The 26,778-nt window shown below is 45.8% G+C and overlaps 1 protein-coding gene and 1 pseudogene across 3 annotated transcripts in view; one reads left to right on the top strand and one right to left on the bottom strand.

Annotated features, from left to right (window-relative positions):
- USP46 (ubiquitin specific peptidase 46) overlaps nucleotides 1-26,778 on the top strand; it is a 63,836-nt gene that overhangs the window by 10,928 nt on the left and 26,130 nt on the right. For all 3 annotated transcript variants that reach the window (XM_021101209.1, XM_021101210.1, XM_005666646.3), the window contains exons 2-4: nucleotides 17,925-18,005; nucleotides 20,869-21,082; nucleotides 22,858-23,087. In XM_021101209.1, coding sequence (XP_020956868.1) covers nucleotides 17,925-18,005; nucleotides 20,869-21,082; nucleotides 22,858-23,087 — 525 coding nt within the window. The remainder of the gene's footprint in view (nucleotides 1-17,924; nucleotides 18,006-20,868; nucleotides 21,083-22,857; nucleotides 23,088-26,778) is intronic.
- Nucleotides 7,210-10,378, bottom strand: LOC110262086 (annotated as a pseudogene).

The following is a 26,778-nucleotide window of genomic DNA, read 5'->3' as shown; positions in this document are numbered from 1 at the left end:
GCCATGCCCGGAACTCCCTAACAGCTCTTTAATAGTATTCTTTGACTTAACCATGGTTTACCTATTCATCCGCTTATCCAATGGTCCCTAAATATAGGGACCATTGGATAGTTTCCAAAATATTCTCTCTGGAAACAGTGTGGCAGGGAGTATCCTTGTTCCTGTCTTTGCACACGTGCCTCCGTTTCTCTAGGATGCAGTCCTAGAAGTGGAAATGCTGCTCTTAGGAGACGGTCCTCTGCACCTCTCCTTGGTTTTGTCTAACTGCTCTCTCCAAAGTGTTGGGTGACTTGGAGCTTTGCTGATAAGCAGCATCTAGGACTTCAGTCTCGGTTTCTGACTCTATGGAGGTGTAGGTAGGTCTGGGGTGGGTTTTAGGCACCTGCTTTTTTTTTTTTTTTTGTCTTTTATTTATTTTTTTTTTAGGGCCACACCCACAGCATATGGAGGTTCCCAGGTTCCCCAGCTCAAATCGGAGCTGCACCTGCCGACCTACACCACAGCCACAGCAATGCCAGATCCAAACAACGTCTGTGACCTACACCACAGCTCAAGGGAACGCCAGATCCTTAACCAACTGAGCAAGGCCAGGGATCGAACCCGCGTCCTCATGGATACCAGTCAGATTTGTTTCTGCTGAGCCACAGTGGGAGCACCTGCTTTTTTTTTCTTTTTTTACTTTTCAGTGCCACACTCAACACTCATGAGCACCCAAGGTTGGAAAACCACCATTGTATTAGACTGACATTTCCAGGAAGGCTCTGTTTATCTCATTCACTGTAGATTTCCCAGGCTTCAGCTCTCTGTGGTGGATGCACAGTAAATAATTCCTGGGGAAATGAATGAAGAGATGCAGCATGGGAGCATCTGCAGTCATGGATTGCCTTGCAATCAAGCAGTACTCCTCAGATTTTCTTGGCCACAGGACTTACCAGGATCTTGTTAAAATGCAGATTCTGATTCAGTAGGTCAAGAGCAAGGCTGAGATTTTGCATTTCTTTTTCTTTTTTTTTTTATTAAGTATAATTGATTTACAGTGTTGTGAGATTTTGCATTTCTAGCAACCTCTCTGTGGACCAGCTGCTCCTGGTTTAGGGAGCACACTTCCAGTAGCAAGACCTCTAGGGAGAAAAAGCAACACAATTTCTTTTTTCCCTACAGCTTGAAAGTGGAGGAGTTGGAGGCTTGACATCCTGCTTGGTAAATCTCAAGGCCTCTTGATCTTTTTCCAACACACAAAGTCTTGATGAAATACCCTCCTCACAGATTTTTTTTTTTGGGGGAGTGACAATCAAAGGATGTCCTGCCTGCAGAAGCCCTTTGTAAGCTGGGATGCCCTCACACATATTACTTCTCATAATTTTCTTTTAGTGAATGAACATTTTCCTTCAGTTTGCTCAAAGCACAGAGCTGTTGGTCTTGTAGGACCCATGGAATTGTTTCCTTTTGACCCACCATCTACGTTTAGTGGGTATTTTGGAGAAAAAACAGGATTGGGAAGAGCAGAGGCAAAATTCATGGCATGGTGTGGTCCTGACTGCGGGTGCTGGGGAGGTGGGGGCTCCCTTCTCATGTGTCTGGGGTGCGATAGACTGGAGAGAGGTCCCAGTTCTCTCCCAGTCAGCTCTCCAGTTTGTTCCCAGGTCAGACACTTAACATGGGGGGTTGGGGGGGACGCTCACAATAATTATGTAGTATTTTTTTTTTTATGTCTTTTTGCCTTTTTTAGGGCCACTCCTGCGGCATATAGAGGTTCCCAGCCTAGGGGTCAAATCGGAGCTGCAGCCACCAGCCTACGCCAGAGCCACAGCAACGCGGGATCCAAGCCGTGTCTGCGACCTACACCGCAGCTCACGACAATGCCAGATCCTTAACCCACTAAGCGAGGCCAGGGATCGAACCCACAACCTCATGGTTCCTAGTCGGATTCGTTCACCCCTGCACCACGACAGGAACTCCAATAATTATGTAGTATTAATTGATCTAATGTAGGTGTCATCAGAGGTATTCAGGGCAGTATGGGCCTGCGGTCAACTCAAGGTTAAACTACCATGAGACACTGCCATCTCGGCTTTGGTAGCTGGGGTCCTATGCCTCATCCATGACAGAGGCTGTGTGGTGTGGACAGAGGTGGAGAGATAAAAATAAATACAAATGACATGACATTCGGAACTCGTGGGTTTAGTGTGCTGGGCTATTCCCAAGCCTCTCTTCCTCTAGAGGAAAACCGTGGACCAGATCCAGCTCCTGAGACCAGTGGTTTTCCTTAGACCAGACTCGGTTGGCTGTCCTTCATGGTTTTCATTATATCTCTGGACCACTTACACTTATTTATTTAGTAGTAGTCCTTAAATCTGTTCAGCTTCTTTTAAGTTGGCCTCATTCTGTGCTAAGACATCTGTGCAGTAAGGGGTTTCACGAACTAGTGCTGGAGGCCAGCTCCGGGGGCCTGGGAGTGTACACTTTCCCCAAAGGAGAGGGACACTCGTCGTCTTTTGCAACGGAGACAGCCTCTTTGTCCCTTCTTTTAGGGCGCTGGACTCCTCAAATTTTATTGGCGTAAGTGGTTGATTATATAGACAGTTTCTCACTACAGATTACATCATAGTGTTAAAAGTATATCGGTTAACTTTTACGTGGTACAGCAGCTATACATCACATTCTAAGATCTTTGTTTTAACTAAATTTAGTGAGTACAATTTAAGGGCAGTTAGGTACAATACATCATGTGGAAAGGAGGAGACTCAGTACAAATCATCCCATGGCCAGCCAGTCTCCACAAGTTGAAGAGGTCACGGACACAATTTGGCATTCACAAATCTTGTTTTTAGACTGGTGCTTATCTTTAAAGTGTTATGGCAAGGAGACAGTGTAAGAAAATATAAACCAACTTAACTAGCTATCCCTTAAAAGCTTCCATAACTCATAGCTAGGTGTCTTTTGGTCAAGAATAATATATGTCTAACTTCTGTGAACCTCATTAAAATCCTAACTCTAAAGTTTACAATGTAACTAGTTAGTAGATAAACACTATGTTTTAATTAAGTTGGATTTAAATAGGGGAAAGTCCTTCAGGATGAAATTCTTATTATATTATTGTTGTAACTTTGTTAAATCACAAATCACCACAGGAAAATAAGAATGGAAAAGAAGAATAATAAGCAAGTAATCAGCAAAGACTGAGGAAAACTAAATAACAAATAAAACAACAGGAAAGACTAGGTCACCCGGGAAACAGTCCATGTTCTCCGGTGCAAACATGGAAATTGCTTTCCTAGGAAAGCCCCAATTCTTCCCCATCAACATCAAAATGAGAGCTGTGTAACCTGAGGCCTGCCCTGGGCTTGTACCATACAGGCAGGCTTTTATCCTGACCAGAAGCCCACCTTCGGCATGCACTGTTCAGGTGAGCTCCCTTCCTTGGTTAGGAACCTGCCTTCAGGTTTTTCTGCCATCAGGCAAGGTCCTTTTTTCAAGTCCCTGCATTTTCTCGGCTCCCCACAAACTAGTCGTATGCTTTTCTAATACGTAGCAAAAGCATAATTGCTAAAGTTAAAAATGTTGGTACTTGGAGTTCCCATTGTGGCCCCAAGGCTTAAGAACCTGACTAGTATCCGTGAGGATGCGGGTATGATCCCTGGCCTCGTTCAGTGGCATTGCTGTGAGCTGTGGTGTAAATTGCAGACATGGCTCTGATATGGTGTTGCTGTGGCTGTGGTGTCAGCCGGCCAGCTGCAACTCTGTTTCAACCCCTAGCCTGGGAACCTCCATATGCCACAGGTGCAGCCCTAAATAAACAAACAAAAAAAAATCTTCATAGTGGTGCCATCTAGGATTGTCTCTCCTCCCTCTAGGATTCATGGTCCATAATTTGGGCAACATTGTCTCAGCTAAAATATTCTTTTTTTTTTTTTTTTTTTGGTCTTTTCTAGGGATGCACCCTCGGCATGTGGAGATTCCCAGGCTAGTGGTCTAATCGGAGCTGTAGCTGCTGGCCTGCACCACAGCCACAGCAATGCCAGACCTTAACTGCATCTGTGACCTACACCACAGCTCACGGCAACGCCAGATCCTTAACCCACTGAACGAGGCCAGGGATAGAACCCGCAACCTCATGGTTCCTAGTCGAATTTGTTTCTACTGTGCCATGACGGGAACTCCAGATGAGAGATGCTTTATGCTGGTTCAATTCACTGGCTCTTAGAGGAACACTGTGAAACTGGTTTGCAGATTGTGGGCTGGTGCGCTTCCTTTGGAGGCAGGTGAGCTTCCTTTGGAGGCAGGTGAGCATGTGGATGGGAGCCAGTTGAAGTATTCACGTGGCTTTTGGCTGGATGTAGGAGCTTGCTGCCCTCCACCCTCTTGGAGACTCTGCTGCCCACTCCAGGCATATGGGTGATGAGAGAACTTCCCTCCCTGGGGCATTGCAGGGCAGAAGTGGAATCATTTCTGGCTTGCGCTTAGCCCAATGCCTGATCATTTTATTGGTGTTTTCTTCTCGTGCCCCACCCCTTTCCCCTTGCAAAGGAGTACAAACGATGCAGTGGAAAGATCCCTGAATTCGAGACTCGAGGTCCCAGGCTCCAATCCTGACCCTGTGCCACTTTGTAACTTCTGTGGCTTTGGGCAGGTAAGTTAGGTCTCTTTGGTCTGTAAGATGTTAAGAACCATTCCTTCTGGTGGGCAGCGCTGAGGAGGAGCTGAGCTAGGAACTCACTGCAGTTTCCAATCAGAGGCAAGCCCCGGCAGGGGAAGTGCTTGCAGCGGACAAAAGGAGGAAGGAGCTGTGATTTCCGACTGAGATGTTGTTGGAAGATGCAGGGCTGATGGTGTGTGTCAACGCTTTTGTAATCATCAGTCAGGAGACTGTGTTTTTCCTTTCCTGGTAATGAGGGCACATCATGTAGCAAACGATTTTCAGTCATCCGACAAGCATGCCACCTACCCTTTTGTGTTACCTGGTGTACAGTTAGGTGTTCCTAACAAAAAAACACCAAGGGGCTAAAGCTCAGTGTCTTTTTAAAACACTTTTTAAATAGAGTTTTTGAAAAGGTAATCTGAGTTCACGCCGTAGAAATTTTAGATTGTACAAAAGGATATATGTTGCAAATACACTCACAGTCCAGTTCTTGTCTCTGGCATCTGTCAGTATTTGCTGTTTCTCCCACTTCCATTCAGAGGTGTCTTATGCATATATAAGCAAATGTGTTTATATTTCTCTTCTAGTTCATCAATTTTAAATTGAGTTATTAATTTATGATGTGTTTCTGATATATAGAAATTGATTCATTATACACACACACATACATATATATTTTTCATGTTATTTTCCACTTTAGTTTATTACAAAATATCGAATATAGTTCCCTGTGTGATACAGTAGGACCTTGTTGTTTATCTGTTTTATATGTAGTGGTTTTGTATCTGCTAATCCCAAACTCCTAATTGATCCCTTCTCCACCCCCTTTCTCCTTTGGTAACCACAGGTTTGTTTTCTATGTCTAGTAAGCCTGTTTGTTTCCATTTGGTAAAAAAGTTCATTCGTATCATACTTTAGATTCCACAGATAAGTGATAGCATATGATGTTTGTCTTTCTCTGTCTGCGTTGCCTCACTTAGCTGATAATCTCTAGGTCCATCCATGTTGCTGCAGTCTCTTCTATGAGCATATACAGATCAGACCTGACCTGTCCTTTGCTTTTTGGTATCTTGGAGTTGAGTCTGTGCTGGTCTGTAAGGAGCATCCTCACCCTTTTTTTTATGGCGGCAGAGTTTTCAATTGCCTGATATATTAAGTTCATTTAACCAGCTTCCCCACCCCGATGGACATGAAGGTAGTTTTCCAGTCTCTGGTTTTTACAAACAGGGCTGCAGGGAACAGCTTTGTCCATACATTATTTTGCATATGTGGGGGTGTATCCTAGAAATGCATTATTTGCATTTGTAACTTTGATAGGTTTTGCCAGATTGCCCTCCGATATCAATATGTGCAACTCTTGTTGCCCACAGCCTTGCCAAAGCAGGGTGCTGTCCAAAAACCTCTTGATCTTTGCCAGCAGGGGAGACAATGGTGTCTTAGTATATTTTTGGTTTGCATTTCTCATATTAGGAGTGAGCTTGAGCAGCTATTCACACATTTCAGAAAACAAGCTCAGTTTCATTTAACTGTTTTGCTGTTGGCAATTATTTTCCAAGTCTGTAGGGAGGGACCAGTTTTATTTTTATTTTCAATCTGTCACAGACTAATACTTTCATAAAATACAATAAAAAATTAATTGCAAAATGGAATAAAAACCCCAAAGATATATAAAACACAAACTCCAAATTTTTATCTGTACTCAACAGATACAAAATTACTCTGTCCATTCATTACACATGTTTTCAGTTTCTGAACTTCACTCTTGGCAGAGGGTTAACACTTTTTGAGTAATACTGCTGTGAAGACCCCCTTGCTCCCTCTGTTTCCCCATTGCCACTCTCTTGGGGATGGGCAAAGAGAACAGGCAATTTTATTTTTTTTTTTTTCATTGTTATTGTTTAACTTTATTACTATTGCACCATTTATACAATTGCTTATAATTTCAATGCATCCATTGCACGTTTTTTTGTTTTATTATTATTATTATTATTTTCCATTTTCCAATGAATGGTGTGCTGGTATCTGTGACACAGGTTGGAAGAGAAACTGGAACTGCGATGAACACAGACTTTTTTTTTTTTTTTTTCATTTCCACCGACCAATAAATAGAACCACAGGTGCACCCAACCACAGACATGCATTAACTCGTCATGAGAAGTTTAGAGAGGCTAAGTAGGATGAGAGAATGTTTGTTACTCCCCAAAATACCTGTGGCGGAAAAATGGAGTCTTGGTGCCGAGATGCATGTGGACAGGCTAAGTGCGCTGTCTGAAAGTTGGCATCCAACCACATTAAAAAAAAATCAGGAGTTCCCGTCGTGGCGCAGTGGTTAACGAATCCGACAAGGAACCATGAGGTTGCGGGTTCGGTCCCTGCCCTTACTCAGTGGGTTAAGGATCCGGCGTTGCCATGAGCTGTGGTGTAGGTTGCAGACGCGGCTCGGATCCCGCGTTGCTGTGGCTCTGGCGTAGGCCGGTGGCTACAGCTCCGATTCGACCCCTAGCCTGGGAACCTCCATATGCCGCGGGAGCGGCCCAAGAAATAGCAACAACAACAACAACAACAAAAAGACAAAAGACAAAAAAAAAAAAAAAAAAAAAAAAAAAATCAAAATAAGAAAGGCTGTAAATTGAACAGAAAACACAGAAAATACCGCTTTCGTAAGGAATCTGATAGCCTTGGCATGGGCCCTGCAGGCAGAATCAAAACGCATCACCCCTGACTCCCCTTTGCCGAAGACACAATGTCTCGGATGTTAGTGGCTGGAGTGCGTGTAACAGCAGCTCAGGTATGAAGTGATATGCTTTCAAACCGTGCACTTTAAACTCCAGGACTGATTGGTAGCGTTGACTGAAAGTATATTAGATACTTCCCCACAAAAATACTATTTGGATTCTCCCCACCCCCTCCCGCCCTCCCTCGACGGGACCACATCCTTTTTCTTGGGCAATAGGTATCATTACTTCCAGTTTGAAACAAGTTAGTGTAGGGGAGAGAGCACGCATGCGCTTCAAGAGTTGTTAAGCGGTATTCTCTTCTCCAGAGGCTGCTCTTGTTATCTTTTGACTGCTCAGGTTTGATCGAAATTAGCTGCTGGGGTCTCGGCAAGTTTGACCTCGTCTGCAGGGGCTGCTGGGGTCTGGGCTTTGGCCGTGAAACTGGGTGCTTCCGTGACTGCTGGCGTCTCCTTGGAGGATAGGGCAGCCTTGAAGCTGCCGGGTTTTGTGTCTGAAGCTGGGGCGTCATTACTTTTCAGAGCCTCAGTCTTTGTGGGTTCCCCTGCCTCGTTGCTCTTGTCGTTCTCGGTGGGATCCCTGGGCTCTGCCGCCTCCTGCTCAGAATCCTTCCGGGGTGCCTGCTTGCTCTTAGCTGCCTCCGTCTTCCCCAAGCTCTGCCTTCGACGTGTCTTCCTTGGCTGCCTCTGCGGCTCTCTCGCCTTCCTTTGTCGTCCGGCTTGCTGACAGCATCCTGAGCATCCTTTTCTGGCTTCTCCTCCTGGTCGTTTTTCACCTCTGGGGTCTCCGCAGCTGCCTGGGTCTCATTCTCCTTCCGGGTTCCTTCCTCTTCTGTCCAGGCTCCTTCTGCCTTCTTGTCTTTGTCCTTGGCCTTCTCATCATTCACATTGTACCCCTTTTTCTTCTTGCTCAGCTTGCCTCCCATCTTGCAGTTCGGATCTGGGTGCCTGTGGTGTCCCTGGGTGAACGCGGTGCCGCCAAGGGGCCTGGGTTGCTGGCGTCGTCCAGCCGCGTGCCTGGCTGCTAGTGGAGGCTCTCTCTCCAGCTTGAGTTTTGACTGGGGAGCCCGGAGTGAATAGCGAGTTGGAGTGCTGACGCTGTCGCCGCTGCTGCTACTGCCCTGCTGCGGCCACTGCAGCCTCTTGAATTTGATATTTTATGTTTCATAATCAGTACATTACCGGATGTCTTCATTACATTAGAGGAAGATATCTCTGATGGTGCAATATTGATGCAAAGGCCAGGACTCCATGCCGTGTGATGGGATATTGGTGTCCTGGTTTTTCATTGATGAAGACCTTGAGCTTGAACTAGAGGTGGGCTGAGGGAAGTACTTGAAATCACTCCATTATTTAAATTTGCAGTTGGCCTCCTTGACTGGGTGCTTTGCCCGGAATCTCATGCCACCAATGCTGCCTTTCAGGAAAGTGATGGGAAGGGTACCTCAGGGTAAAGCAGGTGCTTAAGAGACCTCAAGTTCAAGGAGGCATCTTGGTGCCTTTGTACAACACTGGGTTGGGAATGAGGTTCTTGCTTCTAGCTCACTGAACTCGATGACTGGGTAAATATTTCCTCCTCCACCTGCAGCTAAAAGACAGACCCAGGCCCAATTTTCTCTGTTCTGCTTTTGAGTCGAGATTTTATCTTTGCTTGTAGACCTTGTTGTTTCTGGACACGTGGAGCATTGATTTCCAAGCTGGAGTCTTTAGCTGCTCTTTGCTGTCCCTTTCTATGAGGACTTGGATCACCGTGTATCCCAGGGTCACCTTTTTTCAGTAGTAGACAGTTTTGCTCTGTGTTGTGGTCATGAAGTGAAGTCATGTTGAGGTTTTTCCCAGAGGTCTTTCTCCCGCCCCAGGAGTGTAGAAGGCATGGAAGTGACATGCTGTCCCCATGCAGGATGCAAATGTCCTTTAACTGCTTTCTTGTGGATACCTGGCTCCTCTTGGATGCCTGGAGTTGTGGTTGGAGTGTGTTGGTATTAAGGTCGTGGGTTCACAGCTGACCTCCGCCTCATACTAACACTTGACCTTGGCGAGTTGCTTAAGCTCCGTTAACTTCATTTCCCTCACCTATGAAACAGGGTGAGTGAGTCTGCGTTAGTGACTTGTCTGGAGGGAGAGTGTCGCTTGGTGGGACTAGATGACCTGTCTGCTCCCTGGGCAGGATGGGTAGCACCCACAGCCCCTCTAGGTCCTGTGCACCTGGGGCTGGGTGATGTGCGATGGCCAGCAGCCAAAGAGGACACTCAGAAACAGTTGTAGCCCTCTGCCCAGTCTCTACATCTGTAGCTAAGGGAGTATTAAAAGTCTGAATGGGAAGATCTTCCTGGACTTGTGGTCAGGAGCTCAGACTCTGGAACCGAGTGGCCTGGGGTTGAATCCTGGTACCGCCTTTGCTGGCTGAGTAGAGCCCAGGCCCCTCCCCTCGTCCCTGCATGAATGGGATGGGGACAGTAAGTGGAACTGCCTTGGTTCATGGCCAGGAGTAATGAATACAGAGACGTGATCAAGCGCCACATACTTCTTACCCTGTTTACCAAGTTTATTCAATCAGCGCATTTAGTAAGTGCCTACTGTATGCAGCATGTTCTGCAGGGCCCTGGGAAACCTGTCAGACGTAACCCTGACCTCACAGAGTTGATGGTCTTGTGTAGGGGTTGGCAAGCTTGTCGGTAAAGGGCCCATTGGTAAATATTTTAGGCTTGGTGGGCCAAACTGTGTCTGTCACAGCTATTCAGCTCTGCTGTCGTCCTGTGGAAGTAGCTACAATAAATGAATGAGTGATCATGGCTGTGTTCCAATAAAACTTTATTTACAAAAACAATTGGTGGACCACATTGGGCCCATGGACTGTCATTTGCCAACCTGTGGTCCAGTGAGTGGCAAGACAGATGTTAAATAATCACAACTCAGTATGTTATTACAAATCGTGATTGGTTTTTATGAAGTGACATGTGTGGGACTCCGTGAGAGGGAAGGGTCGGAGAAGGTAGCTCTGAAGAAGTGACACTGAAGCCAGATGCCGAGGAGGAGGTAGCGGGGACAGGGGGCAGCGGCCAGCTGTGAGGGGCTGGAGAATGGGCTGCATTGTTGAGGATCAGAATTGCAACCTGTATCTCTGCCTCTGTATAGAGTCACAACAGATGTTTTACGACTTTCTTTGAATAAGAAACTGACGGTAGCTTTTTCCCCTGGTGTGTAATTCACATCCCTTCTCCCAAATGATCCCAGCACTTAGAGATGAGCTGTATTAATAACATATTTTGTTCTGCATATTTCGAGTAGGTTCGTTTGTTTGTTTGTTTTTTGTTTTTTGTTTTCATCTTTTTGCTATTTCTTTGGGCCGCTCCTGCGGCATATGGAGGTTCCCAGGCTAGGGGTCGAATCGGAGCTGTAGCTGCCTGCCTATGCCAGAGCCACAGCAACGCGGGATCCGAGCCACGTCTGCAACCTACACCACGACTCATGGCAGCACTGGATCCTTAACCCACTGAGCAAGGGCAGGGACCGAACCCGCAACCTCATGGTTCCTTGTCGGATTCGTTAACCACTGTGCCACAATGGAAACTCCCTGTTTGTTTGTGTGTTTTAAATATAATTGTCAGTATCTAAAAATGTAGAAGTTAGGGAAGTCAGCGTGCACATGATTCCATTACTAGGTGTAAAACGGTTTATTTCTTAGAACTAATGCTTATTTGATGTTGTTTTCTCTTTCCGCTATTTTAAACAATATTATCTTTTCCTTATTTGGCTAGATAAAGACTCACAGCCTGAAACCATTTGGGGAAAAAAAAAAAAAAAAGATCCATTTCCTCTTGACACCTTCAGTTTCTCCAGACTTCCAACCTCCATGTTACCTTTAATCTGAATAGGTTGCCGTATTCTGCGGCGATTTTGTAGAGGACGCCTGTGTTCCTCATTCTAGAACACTTTGGGAGTTGCCTCAGAGGTAGGGGCTTGCCTCTGTAATGCTGTGGCCCCATCTATGTCCTCAATTCTTGTACTTCTGGGGTTCTAAGGAGCCCCTGCCACCCTGAGGGTCCGTGCTGTGCAGTGCTTGGAGTTGTCCCTCTGGGGTCAGACAGCGTGAGTTCAGAACCTGTTCAGTACTTATTAGCTGTGCAAACTCGATAAAGTTGCTAATCCTCTCTGTGCCTCAGTTTTCTTATCTTTAAAACGAGGACAAAATGACATCTACCGCATGGAATTCTTGTGAGGATTCAAATGAGTAAAATATACATCAAGTCCTCAGAGCACGTGACTGGACACAGGGTTATTTTTGTGTCATCTATTATTATTACTAAGTATGTCTAGAAGCCAGTGATTGTAATTCCTCCTTAACTACCTTGAATTCTGGTAAGTGGCTCTTGACGCATCCTGAGATCTTGGGCTGCATTACTTCATTTTTGCTTTACTTTCTCCATAAAGTTCTAGGAATGACCTTTTGTCATCAAAAGTCTGGGAGTACAAGTCCTTCTGGGAACTGGTCCACTATGGAGTTCCTGTTGTGGTGCAGCCGAAACGAACCTGACTAGTATCCATGAGGATACAGGTTTGATCCCTGGCCTTGCTCAGTGGGTTAAGGATCTGGCGTTGCTGTGAAACTGTGGTGTAGGTCGAAGACACAGCTCAGATCTCACGTTGCTATGGCTGTGGCATAGGTGGGTGGCTACAGCTCCGATTCGACCCCTAGCCTGGGAACCTCCACTATATACTTTTTTTTTCCCATTTTTATAACACCCCCCCCCCCCCCGCCCCGTGGCATATGGAAGTTCCTGGGCCAGGGGTTGGATCTGAGCTGCAGCCATAGCAATGCTGGATCCTTAACCACACTGCCTTGGGCTGGGTTTTGAACCTGTACCTCCACAACAACCTGAGCTGCTGCAGTCAGATTCTTAACCTACTGCACCACAGTGGAAACTCCCACTACATACTTTTATACTTTGACAACATACTTAGTAAGTAAAATAAGCTCTTTTGAGCATATACCTAAAAATGTGATTTTTAGCAACAACATTCACCCTCCTGTCATATTTTCTTATTTTTAAATTTTATTTATTTATTTATTTATTTTGTATTTTTGCCTTTTCTAGGGCTGCTCCTGTGGCATATGGAGGTTCCCAGGCTACGGGGTGAATCGGAGCTGTAGCCACCAGCCTACGCTAGGGCCACAGCAACGCAGGATGCGAGCCATGTCTGCAGTCTACACCACAGCTCACGGCAACGCTGGATCCTTAACCCACTGAGCAAGGGCAGGAACCGAACCCGAAACCTCATGGTTCCTAGTTGGATTCGTTAACCACTGAGCCACGACAGGAACTCCCCTGTCATATTTTTTAAATTCCTGGTTTGTAATCAGTGACTTATTCTCTGTACTTAGAAATCCTTTCATGTTATTTTGAGCCTTTCTGTACTTTGTACACACTTGAAAGAGATCCTGCCTGCCTCAGGATGCAGAAGAGTGGGCTGCCGTGGGGTGATCTTGGCCTAGTAGACTTGCGTCTCTGGGCCTTGGTTTTTTTGTCTGCGAAGGGGTCTAGCTGATTTCCAAGGACCCTTCCTGCTCTCTGTGTTTGGCTTAGGCTCCTTCATGTCATGACAGCGCTCTCAGTGCCATCACTCAGATCCTCTCCTCCTGGGCAAGTGTGTGTCTCCTTTCTCTTCCTCGCCCCCGCCCCCCACACACACACCCCGAAGGAAGACACCCTGACATGGTTTCCTGATAAATTGCTTTTAATATTGCTTTCAAAGCAATGCCTTTTTATACCCATCCTGTACGTCTGTGATTCATCCTTTCCAAGCTGTTATTGTTGGTTTGGTGTTTTTGTAGGTCCCCCCACCACCACCACCCCCCGGCAGTCACACAATTGCTTTCAGAAGTGCTTTGAAGAACTAGCATTACAATCTCCTTGTTGGAACTTGTCCCAGCCCAGATTCTATTTTTAATAAAGTGTGCTGCCTTGTTTTTCAAAGGTTACCAGATTTTGTACTGATGGCAATGAGACCACTGCTTCTCATACCTCCAGCCCCTGTGACTTAGCGCTAGAGATCAGCTTTTTGTTCAGCATGTGGTCAGTTATTCTCAGTGCCTCCCCTTGGCCTTTCACACCACTGTGCTAGCTGTTAGCGAGGAGCAGGCGCTTGGGCTTGTAACACACTCTGCTATTTACATGGTGCCAATAAGGTTCCCAGGTTTGCCGGATTCCCTCTGCCACCCTGAGCCATGAGTAGGCTGAATATCAGCAATCCCACCTCTCAACCAGGAAACTAAAGGCCAAGAGAGGGGACGTGACCGAAATCAGAGGCAAATTTACACTCAGGAGGAAAAAAAAATGGTCCAATACAGCTCTGAAGTGTGTGCTGTGGGCCTTAGATAACAGGTCTTCAGGATATTGGTTTGCTAACTTACTATTAATTTTTTTGCAGCGAAAATAATATATGCTCATGGTAAAACATTTGAACAGTTGCAAAAACAAAAAGCCCCCTGTGGCATTGTCATCTGCCAGCCCCGCTCCTAGACACAGGTGACAAGTGTTAATAATGTCCCAAGTGCACTTTCTGGAATTTCCATTAAAATGTAGGTGTTGAAGGTGGGCCCAGGCTGCTGTGTTCCAAACCTCTGTGCCCCTCAGAAGTATGTCGGGCTGGGCATGAAGAAGGCTCAGGGTCTGCTGCCTGAAGGGAGGATGTTTCGGGAACCTTCCTACATGCACCCTTACTCTCTAATGTATTTATACTCATCAGTGTGTCTTGGGCAAATTTTCATAGCTGTACCTATAGAGCAACTTTTAAAACTAGCTACATGGTATCCCAGCCTATTTATTTATTTAAATTTTTTTTTCAGAAAAAGTACCCTATTTATTGCAGTATTCGTGCCTTTCTCAAGGATTTAAAGTAGGTAAAGATGTGCTATGATTTAAAAAAAATTCTTATCTATGAAAAAAAAAAAAATAAAGGCAAGGGAGTTCCCATGATGGCTCAGTGAGTTAAGAACCCTACTAGTATCCACGAGGATGCGGGATCGATCTCTGGCCTCCAGTTCAGTGGGTTAAGGATCTGGCATTGCCACGAGCTGCAGCATAGGTTGAGGATGCAGCTTGGATTCTGAGTTGCTGTGGCTGTGGCATAGGCTGGCAGCTGCAGCTCGCATTTGACCCCTGGCCTGGGAACCTCCATATGCTGCAGGTGTGACCTTAAAAAGATAAATAAGTAAATGCAAGATTCATGTCACATACAGTTAACAATTTTTAACTGTAAAATCCTGTGGCATTTTTTGTAGAGTGGGAGGCCAGCGAGAGGGACAAGGGGTGTAGAGTTTTCGGGAGCTTGGGAAGGTTGGAAATAGTGGCTGTGGAGGCGCCTGGAGAGACGCTGTTGGAATGCGGGGCCTGTTGAGGGCCACCTGATTTTGACAGCTTTGTACGTCTGTCTGGGTGTATGTTCAGAGAAGGTGGATTGTTTGACTCCCATTGGGTTTTTTTTTTGTTTGTTTGTTTGTTTTGTTTCGTTTTGTTTTGTTTTTTTTGCCACATGGTGTGAGCCAAGGACAAGGTAAGGGGAGTTTATAAGAGCCATAGAAATCTAGATTCACGGACTCTAAGCTGAATAGAAAGGAGAGGGGTGCGGGCTTCCAGAGGGCGTATGTGTGGCTGGGATAGGATGAAGCCACCAGGCAGAGCCCATCCTGGCTGGGTTTGGGGCGGCGATCAGATCCAGGGTGTGTCTTTGGGAGGGGGTGGCTGGGGTGGAGTGGAATAAAAGGCAGCTGGAGAAGAGGATGTGGAGCAGCCGAGAGATCAGGGTGTGAGAGGGTGCTGCCACAGGGATGCTGAAACCCCCCAGCATGACGGCAGGAGATGGGGTGTGAAGGTAGGGCATCGGGAAATGGGGGGTCATGCAAGGAGAGGAGAAAGGAAGGGGCTTGTATGGGGCTGAGAGGCTGAGCTGCAGAGGGCGGATGTGTGACAGAGGCTGGGGTGCAGTGGTCTGGGAGCAGCGCCGAGGAGCAGAGCCCAACTGATCTCTTGACCCTCCCAGACCTTGTGTGTGTAGGTTCTGTGAAAGAACATGGGCAAGCCTGACCTGAAGGTGGCGAGGAGGAAATGGGGACCTCAGGGAAGAGCCGTTCCACCGCAGACCCTGTTGGCTCACTTTCTTTTTTCCAGAGCTGTGCTGTGGGTGCTTCTCCCTACCCCCCCGCGCGCCTACGTGGTCTCTGCCTCTTGTCCAGGGTCTTTCTCTTAAGCACTGCCCCCTGGGTCACTGTACTTAACGTGAGTCTTGACCAGCCAGCCCCACCAACCCTCTCTTTGGTGGGAAAATACTAACATAGGTAGAAAGAAGCAGACTCAATCCAGTAATTCCCAACTAGCAAAAAATCATTGAATAGATGGCTGCCTCATAAAGACAGATTTAATGAGCTCTGTCTCCATGTGCTAATATACTTTGATATCTGACATTCCTCCTGGGTTCCAAGCTGTATATTGTAATGTTGCTTCAAAAGTGGCTATGGGTATATTTAATACACATTATTTACATCAGTTTATGATTGATATGTAACTTTATTGAAAAAAGTGCTTTTTGTCTGTTATAAAATTCTGCTTTAATGTAAGTATTATTTTATTTATTTATTTATTTTTTATTTTTTTTGTCTTTTTGTCTTTTCTAGGGCTGCACCTGTGTCATATGGAAGTTCCCAGGCTAGGGGCCGAACCGGAGCTGTAGCCACTGGCCTACGCCAGAGCCACAGCAATGCGGGATCCGAGCCGCGTCTGCAACCTACACCACAGCTCACGGCAACGCCAGATCCTTAACCCACTGAGTGAGGCCAGGGATCGAACCCACAACCTCATGGTTCCTAGTCGGATTTGTTAACCACTGTGCCACGACGGGAGCACCTATAAGTATTATTTAAAAAAGAAAAATCAGACTACTGTAGAGTCGTGTTATTGTGAAGGCAATGAAAACCACACACACACACACACACACACACACACACACGAAAAGACAGTGAGACTTATGCACACAGATGACCAGTGAATTTGATCTCTGATGACGAGTAAAGGAATTCAGATAGGTGGAGCAGTATAGTGAACCCAGAAAACAAGTGGAAACAAAGGATATTATGATAAGGGGATGGAAGGTGCTGTTTCTGCTCTGCTTCTGTTTGCTTAGAATTGAATTGTTCTGCATTTAATGTTTGCTATCGACATGTGACCATTTCTTTTGGCCCACTTTTTGGCCATTTCTTTCTGCGATGGGAGATTCTAATTATATGACTCCAAAATAAGCAACAGCAGCAGATTTATTTTTTATAAAACATAGCAGTCTCTTTTCTTTTTAAAATCCCTGTCTCTCAAAGCTTTGAGAATCTGTGAGCCGTGAGTCTCCTGTGATGGCCTTGGGGTATGAGAAGGTTGTGGGATGATGACAGGGCCTCAGGTACACGTGGTGGCTGGTCCTACCCACTACCCCCAGACTCATCTGAGCCTTGGGGTGGGGGATGGGGGAGGAGGATACTCTGTGTGGTGTTCCCAATGACCCCTTGGCCCTGAGTGGGGCTCAGTTGATGGTTTTGTTTGATAGCATTGCTCTGTGTAGAATTTGGTTAAGACCGAGGGCTCTTGACTCCCAGGTTCAAGTCCTAGCTCTGCCACTTATTGACTGTGGCCCTTGGGCAGATCCTTGACCATTTTAAGCCTTAAATTCCTGCCTGATAAATGGGAATTATAATAGTGGGAATACCTAATGGGAACATTGTGAGCCTATGTAGTGCCATTCCTGGCACACAGCGGGAGTCCCCAGTAACTTATTATCACCATGTTGGAGTGTTGAACGTGACTTGCCAGTTTGATGCATTTGGGAATTTTAGATTTTAACTTGCATTTCATTATTTATGATATTCCTTGGACTTTTCACATTCTCCGTCAGGCCTTCCCCGACCAGCCCATTGAAGCTGCAGCTTTGCTACCGTCCTTGCCTCTGTTCCGCCTCTGACTCCCTGGAGTTCCCCCTTTCATGTCCTGCTCTGTTTTTCTTCACTGCACTTAATCACCTTCTAATGTCCTGTCCAGTGTACTTGCTTTTTCTTCCAGGCTGTCCTTGTCCACTGTTCTGTTGTCAGAGCCTGGAATAGTGCCTGGCACATAGTGGGTACGTGATGGATAAAGCTTTATCCCAGTGGTGCCATTGACTTTGCCAGTGGTGAAAAAGCTACTGCAGCTGAGCCTTAGAATGCTTCATTTGGAAGGTCTGAGCTAGAGTTTGCTCATTTGCCTACCCCCAAGCCCCTTTCCTAGTAGAAGAGGGATGAAGCTGGGTAGAACGGGTTTGAGGGGATGACAAAATTGGGGGAGGAGAGGAATAGGCTGATGTCATTATCTCATCTGCAGTTGACTCATGCCACCTGTTCTTTCAGTGTGATCATCACCAAACTCTGTGGCCACCGGGGAGATGTCGCTCTCAGTAATGGACTCTCTCAAATATCAAATTTTGCTTTCTCATCTATTTGACGCACAACAGAAAACTTGTGTTATTTTTCTCTTTTAGGGCACCAATGCCTCTGCTCTGGAAAAAGACATTGGTCCAGAGCAGTTTCCAATCAATGAACACTACTTCGGATTGGTCAATGTAAGTATTGTAAAGTGTGCTATTTTATTTGATTTTACTTTTTTGTCCACGCCCGTGGCCTGAGGAAGTTCCCAGGTCAGGGGCTGAACTTGGGAGGCACAGCAGTGACGATGCTGGATCCTTAACCTGCTGAGCCAACAGAGAAACTCCTAAAATGCCTCATTTTTATTAAATATTTTAGAGTTCTTGAAGCAACTCACTGCCATTTCATCATCATCAAGTTTTAAATAATTGTTCATACTCCTTGGTTACTGTAAGTGGCAGCTGTTGAGGTGGGGGAAATTTAGTCCAGTTTTTCAAAATACGTGTTATCCTAGAAAAAACGCTTTCAATTATTGATCCATTGGGTCAGATTCTCATTTTCCCCCTCTACTTTAAAGGATTTCCCTTGCACACATAACTTTTAGGGTGATGTGATTAGACATTGTTTTCACATGCTGTCCTTTTACCATCTGGGTGGGCTCCTCCCTTGGTAGTCTTTTTGGAAGTTCCCAGGCTAGGGGTCGAATTGGAGCTGTAGCTGCCCACCTGCGCCTTAGCCACAGCAACTTGGGATCCGAGCCATGTCTGCAACCTATACCGCAGCTCACAGCAGTGCCGGATCGATCCTTAACTCACTGGGCAGGACCAGGGATCAAACCTGCATCCTTGGGGATACCAGTCAGGCTGTTAACCCACTGAGCCACAATGGGAACTCTGATTCCATTGGTGGTCTTGTTTCAGTGTGTATTGATTCAGCCAGAGTGTTCAGAGTGTTGCCAGAGTGTTCAAAGTGTTATCAGCTCATCAGCAGTAGCTCTTTAATAGCATAGCTTGGTATTTGAACTGTGGGTGGGGAGTGGGGGTAGCGCTGGGACCAGTTTCTCCCAAAATCCCTTGGCCTTATTTTGCTCATGCTCAGCAGTGGCCCCTTTGTCTATGGCCAGAGTAGCCAGGCTCTGCGTCCTTGACAAGTTGATTATGACCAAGTGGTAAGGCAGTATTATTACCCACCACCCTTGTGAACTTCCTTCCTTGCCTGATCCTTTCTCTCTGGGGTAGAGAATTTCAGTGACACCAGCTGTTGACTCCTAAGCACCTGGTTTTCTGGAACAACTGCTCTGAGCATGATCTCAGAGCCCAGATGCGATAGGTGCTAATTTCCACTGGGATTATTCTTTGCGAAAGAGTGCCACCCATGGTATAATGGCATGGACACTGGCTTTGAAGCAATGCTGACCTAATTGTGCCTGTGCTGGTCACTAGCTGTGTGGTCTTGGGCAAGTCACTTGACCTCTCTGAGCCACCATTTCTCTCCCTGTAACATGGCGATCATAATGGTTTCTACCTCTTGACTTATAGCGAAGGATTCAGGAGAGCTTCTGCCACGAGGCCGAGGCACCTTGTGGACACCCAGTAAATGTTAGTTCCTTTTCTTTCCCAGGAGTTGTCCTCTGGACCAGGGCCAAGCGTTACTAACGGGTGTCTGGGTAGAAGTGAGATACTGAGTTAAAGAGTAGAAGGAGGAAGGCCGAAGTACTGGAAACGTAGGGCATTGTGTTGATGAAACACTGACTTCTAATTTTAATAGTTTTTTGTTTTTTGTTTTTTTTTTTTTTTTTGCCATTGTGCAAAGGCCTCTTGCTTAAGCCCTGTGAGGAGAGTCGGGTTGGGGGATTTTGCCTTTAGGGAAGTACAAATGCAGACTATGGAAGAAGAAATGATGAAAGCCATCTCCTAGTCTGCTGGAAGCATCGAGAGATCTAAACTGAAGGATAGTTTCATGTATGTCCACCTCGGGTGGTAATTCATAAAAGTCCCAGCTTCTCCTTCAGAAGGGTTTTGTCTCATTACATCATTGTCACAAAGTAGACTAAAAATGTATATAAAAATAGGAAGTGCTCTGTCTCCGCATACGTGGAAATGTCGTGTGAAGTATGGCGGTGCATCTGCCATCTCGCACTCTTGGGCAAACGACACCCAAGCCAGCAGCCAGTCTTGAGAAGAGGCTCATGTTCTATTTTCATCTCACACAGCATTTTGTCAGCCACGTTATTACTCTTGTGATTTCCTTAGATTGTTTTCATTTTAGCATGTGTGAAAAATTCTACAGTGAATGTCTCAGCTCCAGGTTTTCCCAAAGCGTTGGCTCTGTGGTTGGTTGAAAACCAGTGAGATGGTGTCTTCCCTTGTTACTTATGATCTTGAGTATCCATGGCTTTTGAGAGGGGCAGAGTCTTACGGGGTGAGCCCCAGTCAGATTGCACAAGACCGGGACCTGAGTGGTATTATGGTGGGACAGCTGCCTCCTTGGCAGAAACAAGATTGCTCTGGAGAAAGTGAAGAAAGTCTGAGACCAAGGGCAGGTGTGCTAGAATCTTGAAAGAGAGAAACCAAAACAATCCCCTTGCACTTCAGGCAGTTTTAGCTGAGCAAGTGGTTTCTAGAACCTGGATTTCTTTCTGATTGGGCTTTTAATTTTCCCTGTCGTAGGAGTTTTGGTGTGTGGCAGTGTGACGTCTTTTGTGGAGCCAGCTACTTTTCTGAGGCTCCACAGGAAGTCAGTTTTTTCTTCCTCAGAGCCTCTCTTTTTAAGCACCGGAAGTTCTCATTAGGTTATTTAAAAATCAAGGCCAAGGGCTTCTGATCGTCTTAAAGGCTTTTATGGGCTGGAGTGCGAACAGGCTTGAACAGGCTTGTGGTGATTGGATAATTGCTGGTGTTCAGAGTGGCTTACTGGTCTTAGAACGTGGTGAGCAACTCTGCAATGTGTGTGCTGAATCTGGGCCGGTTCAGAGGGTGGCCCTCTTCCCACCCATCACCCCATCCAGAGGTGGCACGGCCCTGGACCCTGATGGGAACTCTCTTTGCTGTCCTTTGGCAGTTCGGAAACACCTGCTACTGTAACTCTGTGCTTCAGGCCTTGTACTTCTGCCGGCCTTTCCGGGAGAATGTGCTGGCATACAAGGCCCAGCAAAAAAAGAAGGAAAACTTGTTGACGTGCCTGGCAGACCTTTTCCACAGCATCGCCACGCAGAAGAAGAAAGTCGGCGTGATCCCACCAAAGAAGTTCATTTCGCGGCTGAGAAAAGAAAATGGTGAGTTAGCCTGGGGACAGATGTGTTTCAGGCTCTGAAAAGGGGAATCGATAGTTCTGTGTCGCCTCAAAATGAATCTTTTTTTTTTTTTTTTTTTTGTAATGGGAGTTTGCTTGTGTCACAGCTGGTTAAGGATCCGGTGTTGTCACTGCGGCAGGGTCACAGCTGTGGCTTGGGTTGATCCCTGGCCCAGGAATTTCCACATGCTGCAGGTGCAGCCAAAAAAAAAAAAAACCAACACCAACAACCAAAACCATACAAAACTGAATAAAAGTACTTAAAAACTTGAATTTGTCATTCCATTTTGGAGTGATCTTTTTAATTGCTCATTGTTGGGAGGAGTTTTTTCTGGATAGGATCTTGTAAGAGGAGAGATCGCCCAAGGCAGGACACTGATTGAAATAAATAGATTGATAACAATAATTGAATCAAATCGTACTGTCTTATAAACTTGTCATAAATGATTAAAGTAAATGCATATTATCTAATCAGAGCCTCTGCGCTGTTTTAAAAATAATCCTCCTGATTTTTATTCGCCAAGACATTTGAAAGATATCACATTGATATTTTTCCATGATAAAAATGTCTGGCTGATTTTCTTCTTCCTTTTTTTGTCTTTTTAGGGCCTCACCCTCAGCATATGGGAGTTCCCAGGCGAGGGGTCCAGTGGGAGCTGCAGCTTCTGGCCCACGCCACAGCCACAGCAACACGGGATCCAAGCCTCGTCTGCAATCCACACCACAGCTTGAGGCAATGCCAGATCCCTAACCCACTGAGTGAGGCCAGGGATTGAACCCACATCCCCATGGATACCAGTGGGGTTTGTTTCTGCTGAGCCACAAGGAAATCTCCTTTTTTTGTTTTTTGTTTTAAATCTTCTTTTTGGAAGAGGTAGTGGTGGAGACCAGGTTATTCCAAAAATTCTGCCTGGGTAATTTTGTGACTATAGAATATGTGCTATGGCAACTTGTGCTTCCCCCAGGATTTCAACCTCACTTGCAACAGACTTGCACAATCAGATGTTTGTGTTATAAAGTCTCATGGAACTTGATTGCTGTCTTTTGAAGTTGTTGTAGTTTATACAGACCAGAATAAAACTAATCTGAGAGGGAAGCAGAGCCCCCTCCCAAGTCTCCTTGTCAACATGATTAATAATGAAGTTTCATAGCTGCATCCATCTCTTGCTTGTCCTTAGGGCGAGCAACAGCCACCGGCTCCTGGAATCTTTTGTATTTGGTTTCAGAGCGCTATCGGATAGGTACAGTCTCATGTGTACAGCCCTCATCTCCCTTATGTGCTGCATTGAAGCCGCTTCCAGGCTGGTTCAGGGTTTAATACAATCTTTGGGAAGAGACCCTGTTGCTCTGGATAAAGTACAAAGTGAATAATTAATCATTGGTGGTCACCTCATATTCAATATTGATATTTTATCAGGGAGCTTATCAAGTAATTCCTGTTATTTTTCTTTCTGTAAAACAAAAAAGCTTTGGTAGCTTCGTATATGTATACACGGTATACACACACACACATATATATGTATACAATGGCTTTAAGAAGATATGGGAAATTTAGTTCTTGGTGGATGGTAGGTGAAAAATGGAAAAAGAACAAAAATTTTCTAAAAACTAATCCATTGAAGTTGCACAATAGAGATGAATATATGCCATACCTCTCTCCTCTTTCAATATAAAAGCTGAAGTGTGGTTTTTTACAATTAAGCACTGTCTTTGCCTTTTAAGAACCAGAGGTTGAAATAATGGCCTTCTCCCTTCCAGATCTCTTTGATAACTACATGCAGCAGGATGCTCACGAGTTTCTAAATTATTTGCTAAACACTATTGCGGACATCCTGCAGGAAGAGAAGAAGCAGGAGAAACAAAATGGGAAATTAAAAAATGGCAACATGAACGAACCTGCGGAGAATAATAAACCAGAACTCACCTGGGTCCATGAGATCTTTCAGGGAACGCTCACCAATGAGACTCGATGCTTGAACTGTGAAACTGTAAGCATCAGGAGGGCTTTCGTGTGAGCTGCTTGTGCGTGTTTGTAACAGCTGCGTTGTGCGTGAATGCAGGGTGGTGTCGTGAGTGCAGGGCGGTGTTGTAGCCCCCGCAGTTGTCTCAAATACCTGCACATCGTCTATTTATGTGTGTGCACCTCAGATGCAGACTTTTGGAAGCATGCCTCCAGCCAAGATGTTTCAGCCACCTCAAGTAGAGTGAGGAGGGAAAAATCGCAAAAACTAGATTGCTTTGCATCACGGGCTGTTTTGAGGGTCTAAAAATTCGACCATTGAACTGGACCTCCACCACTTAGCTTGAAAAGATTTTGGCCATGAGGCGGTCCCTCTCCCCCACATAAGGGGAATCAGCCATGGTAGGATGAACTTGAAATGGAAAGACAAGCTTGACCTCGGATTCTCCAGCAGTTTGCTGGGTGTTCAGGACCAGTCCCTTATAGCACTGCGGTAAAGACTGGGTGACTTTGTGTCTGGGCGAGTCTGGCACATGGCAGGCGCCTAGTGTTAGTCGAATTTGAAAATATTTTCCAGACAGTGATTCAGGATCATGTATATTTAACTCTTTGAGTGGCCTCATAATGTAGTGAAAAGCCCAGCTCTAGAGCCAGGCTGCTGTTGCATACTGGTTCTGCCAGTCAGCAGCTTTGGGACATTGTGCCACTGATTCAGCCTCTCTGTCCTCAGTCTCCTCGTCTGTAAATTGGGGATGATGAGAATGCCTATCTCGTGGGGTTGCTGGGAGGATTAAGTGATTTAACTCTTGGAAAGCACTTAGGACCATGCTTGGCCCATACCAAGTATGGGATAAAAGCTGATATTATTGATTATAACCACTAACAACATGGAAAGTACAGGTTCATCTGGGGTCTCAGAGTTTCTTAATAACATGGTATGAAAAATTCGGTAGCATTGTGCATTTTTCTGGGGTGGCAGATAGAAGCTTTTATCATACTCTGCAAATGTACTTGGACCCAGAAATGGTTAAGAAATGTGAATTTAAGTGGGAGGTTCTTTGTTTTTTGGCAGTCTTCTGTACTTTTAAGCAATTTTTGAAGCATTGTGGAAACAATTAGAAAGTATAGCTAAGCAAAAAGAAAGCAGAAGTTACTAGTACCCTCCCCACCCAGAGATGATAAATTTGTAGCATTTTCTAAAAATTGTGTATCGCATTAGCCCAGAGCTAACCATATAAACATTTTGAAATACATACTGCCAAAGCATTTAACATAATACTTACCTATCTAGAGATCTCTCCTCCTGCCCTTTCTCCTTCGTTTCCTATGTTTTATGTTCCGGTCACATTCAAATGAATACAGGGAGTCCCCACTGTGGCACAGTGGAAACGAACCTGACTAATATCCATGAGGATGCGGGTTCTGTCCCTGGCCTTGTGGGTTAAGGATCTGGCAGGTTGCAGACATGGCTTGGGTCCCACGTTGCTGTGGCTGTGGTGTAGGCTGGTAGCTGCAGCTCTGATTTAGTCCCTAGCCTGGGAACTTCCACATGTAGGTTCGGCCCTAAAATGCAAAAAGCGGGGGAAAAAAAAAAGAAAAAAAAAAAAAGATGAATACAGAAGTAGAGAGAATAGTGTAATAAATCCCACATGTGCATTACTTGGGATCAATGATTGTTAACACACTGGCTCATCGTCATCATCTTTCCTTTCACGGTTCCTCCCACCTCTCACCAAACTATTTTTAAGCAAATCCCATATAACATCATTTCATTTGTATTTTTTTTTTTTTTTTTTGGTCTTTTTGTCTTTTCAGAGCCACACCTGCAGCATATGGAGGTTCCCAGCCTAGCGGTCTAATCGGAGCTGTAGCTGCTGGCCTATGCCAGAGCCACGGCAGCTCCAGATCCGAGCCACGTCTGCGACCTACACCACAGCTCATGGCAACGCTGGATCCTTAACCCACCGAGCGGGGCCAGGAATTGAATCTCTGTCCTCATGGATGCTAGTCAAATTTGTTTCCACTGAGCCATGATAGGAGCTCCATGTAAATTTTGACTTATCTCTTCTTTGAACGTTTGGTGGAACTTGAAATTTATTTTTGCATCCCTAAAATAAGTAGTTCAGTTTGACTTGATTTCATTTGATCTTTATATGGATGGAATCATACAATAGGTATCCTTTTGTTTTTTCCCCTCAGATAATGGACTTAGTCACATTTGCAGGGTTTTTTGGGTCTATGAACAGGTTCGTTGATCGCAACAAAGGCAAATGTTGCACCCCCAGATCATTGTATCGCAGAAGCTGTTCCCAAGACCGATGTTACGTGGAAGGTTACCATGGCTCGGAAGTCTGTGCCCCGAGGGTCCTCCAAACTTTCGAACATGCCATGGAGTTTGTTTCAGGGGGATTCCAACCATGTATACTTTGTTTGTGGAAGAGAATGAGAGTGTGTGTGTGTGTCTTTGTGGAGGATGGTGCAGTCTGAAAAATCTTTTTTTGTGTGGTAATCTCCTGAAATGATTAGGTTGGAGGCAAGAGTGTTCTCTCTCCTCCAGAGTTCCTTGGGTCATCACCTCCATTTTCTTCACTCCTATAACTGGATGGGATCCTAGGCGTCACCAAATCCTTCTCTACCAGTGCCTGAGTCCCTGCTGTGATCTCCTTGCCAGTTGGTCACCAGCATCTGCTGGATCCCGTCCAGAGATGCAGAAACCCAATCTCCCAAGGCGACGCCTTCCATTTTTAGAAAGCTCAAATTGTTAGAAAGCCCTCTACTTTCGAAGAAGATGCATGGTCTGCAGGCTTTGTTGTTGTTGTTGCTGTTCCTGTAAAATGCTGAGAACTTGGAGGAAAAGAAGCCCCGTGTTTGTTTTCCTTCACAGAGTGGGGAGCGCAGGGCCGTCTGCGTAGCATCCTCTGCCCGGGGCAAGCTCCCTGGGCAGAGTGCTTCCAGCAGAAGTGCCAAGACCCTTAGGGAGCTCTCACAGTGGACCAAACTATACTAGATTTGGAGCAGCAAATTAGCCCCCCCCCCGGGGGGGGGAGCCTCGCTGCTGTGGTGGCCTCAGCTGGTAGTTCCTCCAATTGTGCAAAAACCCTCTGAGCCAGTTTTCATGCTTTCAGAAAACAATTTTTCCTTTTCTTTATCTGGGGCTCACCCTTCGTAAATGCTGCCTTTGATTGCAGTGCAGATGTCAGCTGACGGGTTTATGGAGACACATGGTTTCCCTCTGGGAGAGACGATTTTAAGGGCAGGGGGGTGGGGGGGGTTCATCAGGGCTGGCTTTTCCCGGGTAACCTTGACCGAGGTGCTTCAGAAGTGACTTGTGGGGCTTTTCCACTCAAGCCCCCCCGTTCCCTCGGCTGTCCTCTGCTTGGATCACAAGATGGGCTGGGCCAGTTAGAGCTTAATTCTGTTGTTGTCAGTCCCCCACTTTCCATTTCAACTGAGTTTTTGCTTTGCAGATTTGTGGTTTTCAGTGCTTCTCGGTGGCTGTAAGACACACTTATGTCTGTTACTGGAGCCAGGAGGTTGTCTAAAGAGCTGCTTGATTTAAGTACCATTTGTAGGTTCCTTCTTGCCTTGTTTGCAGAAGTGAAAATGGAGTCCATAGGGCTTCTGGGCCCTTCACGAAAAAGGAGTGGGGATGGGTGATGTGGTCAGGTGGGATCACTCACTGAACGGTGGTTCCGAGTGTCCAGGATTCAGGTGGGCTC

Source organism: Sus scrofa, chromosome 8, assembly GCF_000003025.6.
Source record: "Sus scrofa isolate TJ Tabasco breed Duroc chromosome 8, Sscrofa11.1, whole genome shotgun sequence".
Lineage (NCBI taxonomy): Eukaryota > Metazoa > Chordata > Mammalia > Artiodactyla > Suidae > Sus > Sus scrofa.
The sequence above is the reverse complement of the archived record's forward strand: the minus strand, read 5'-3'. Positions and strand labels throughout refer to the sequence as shown.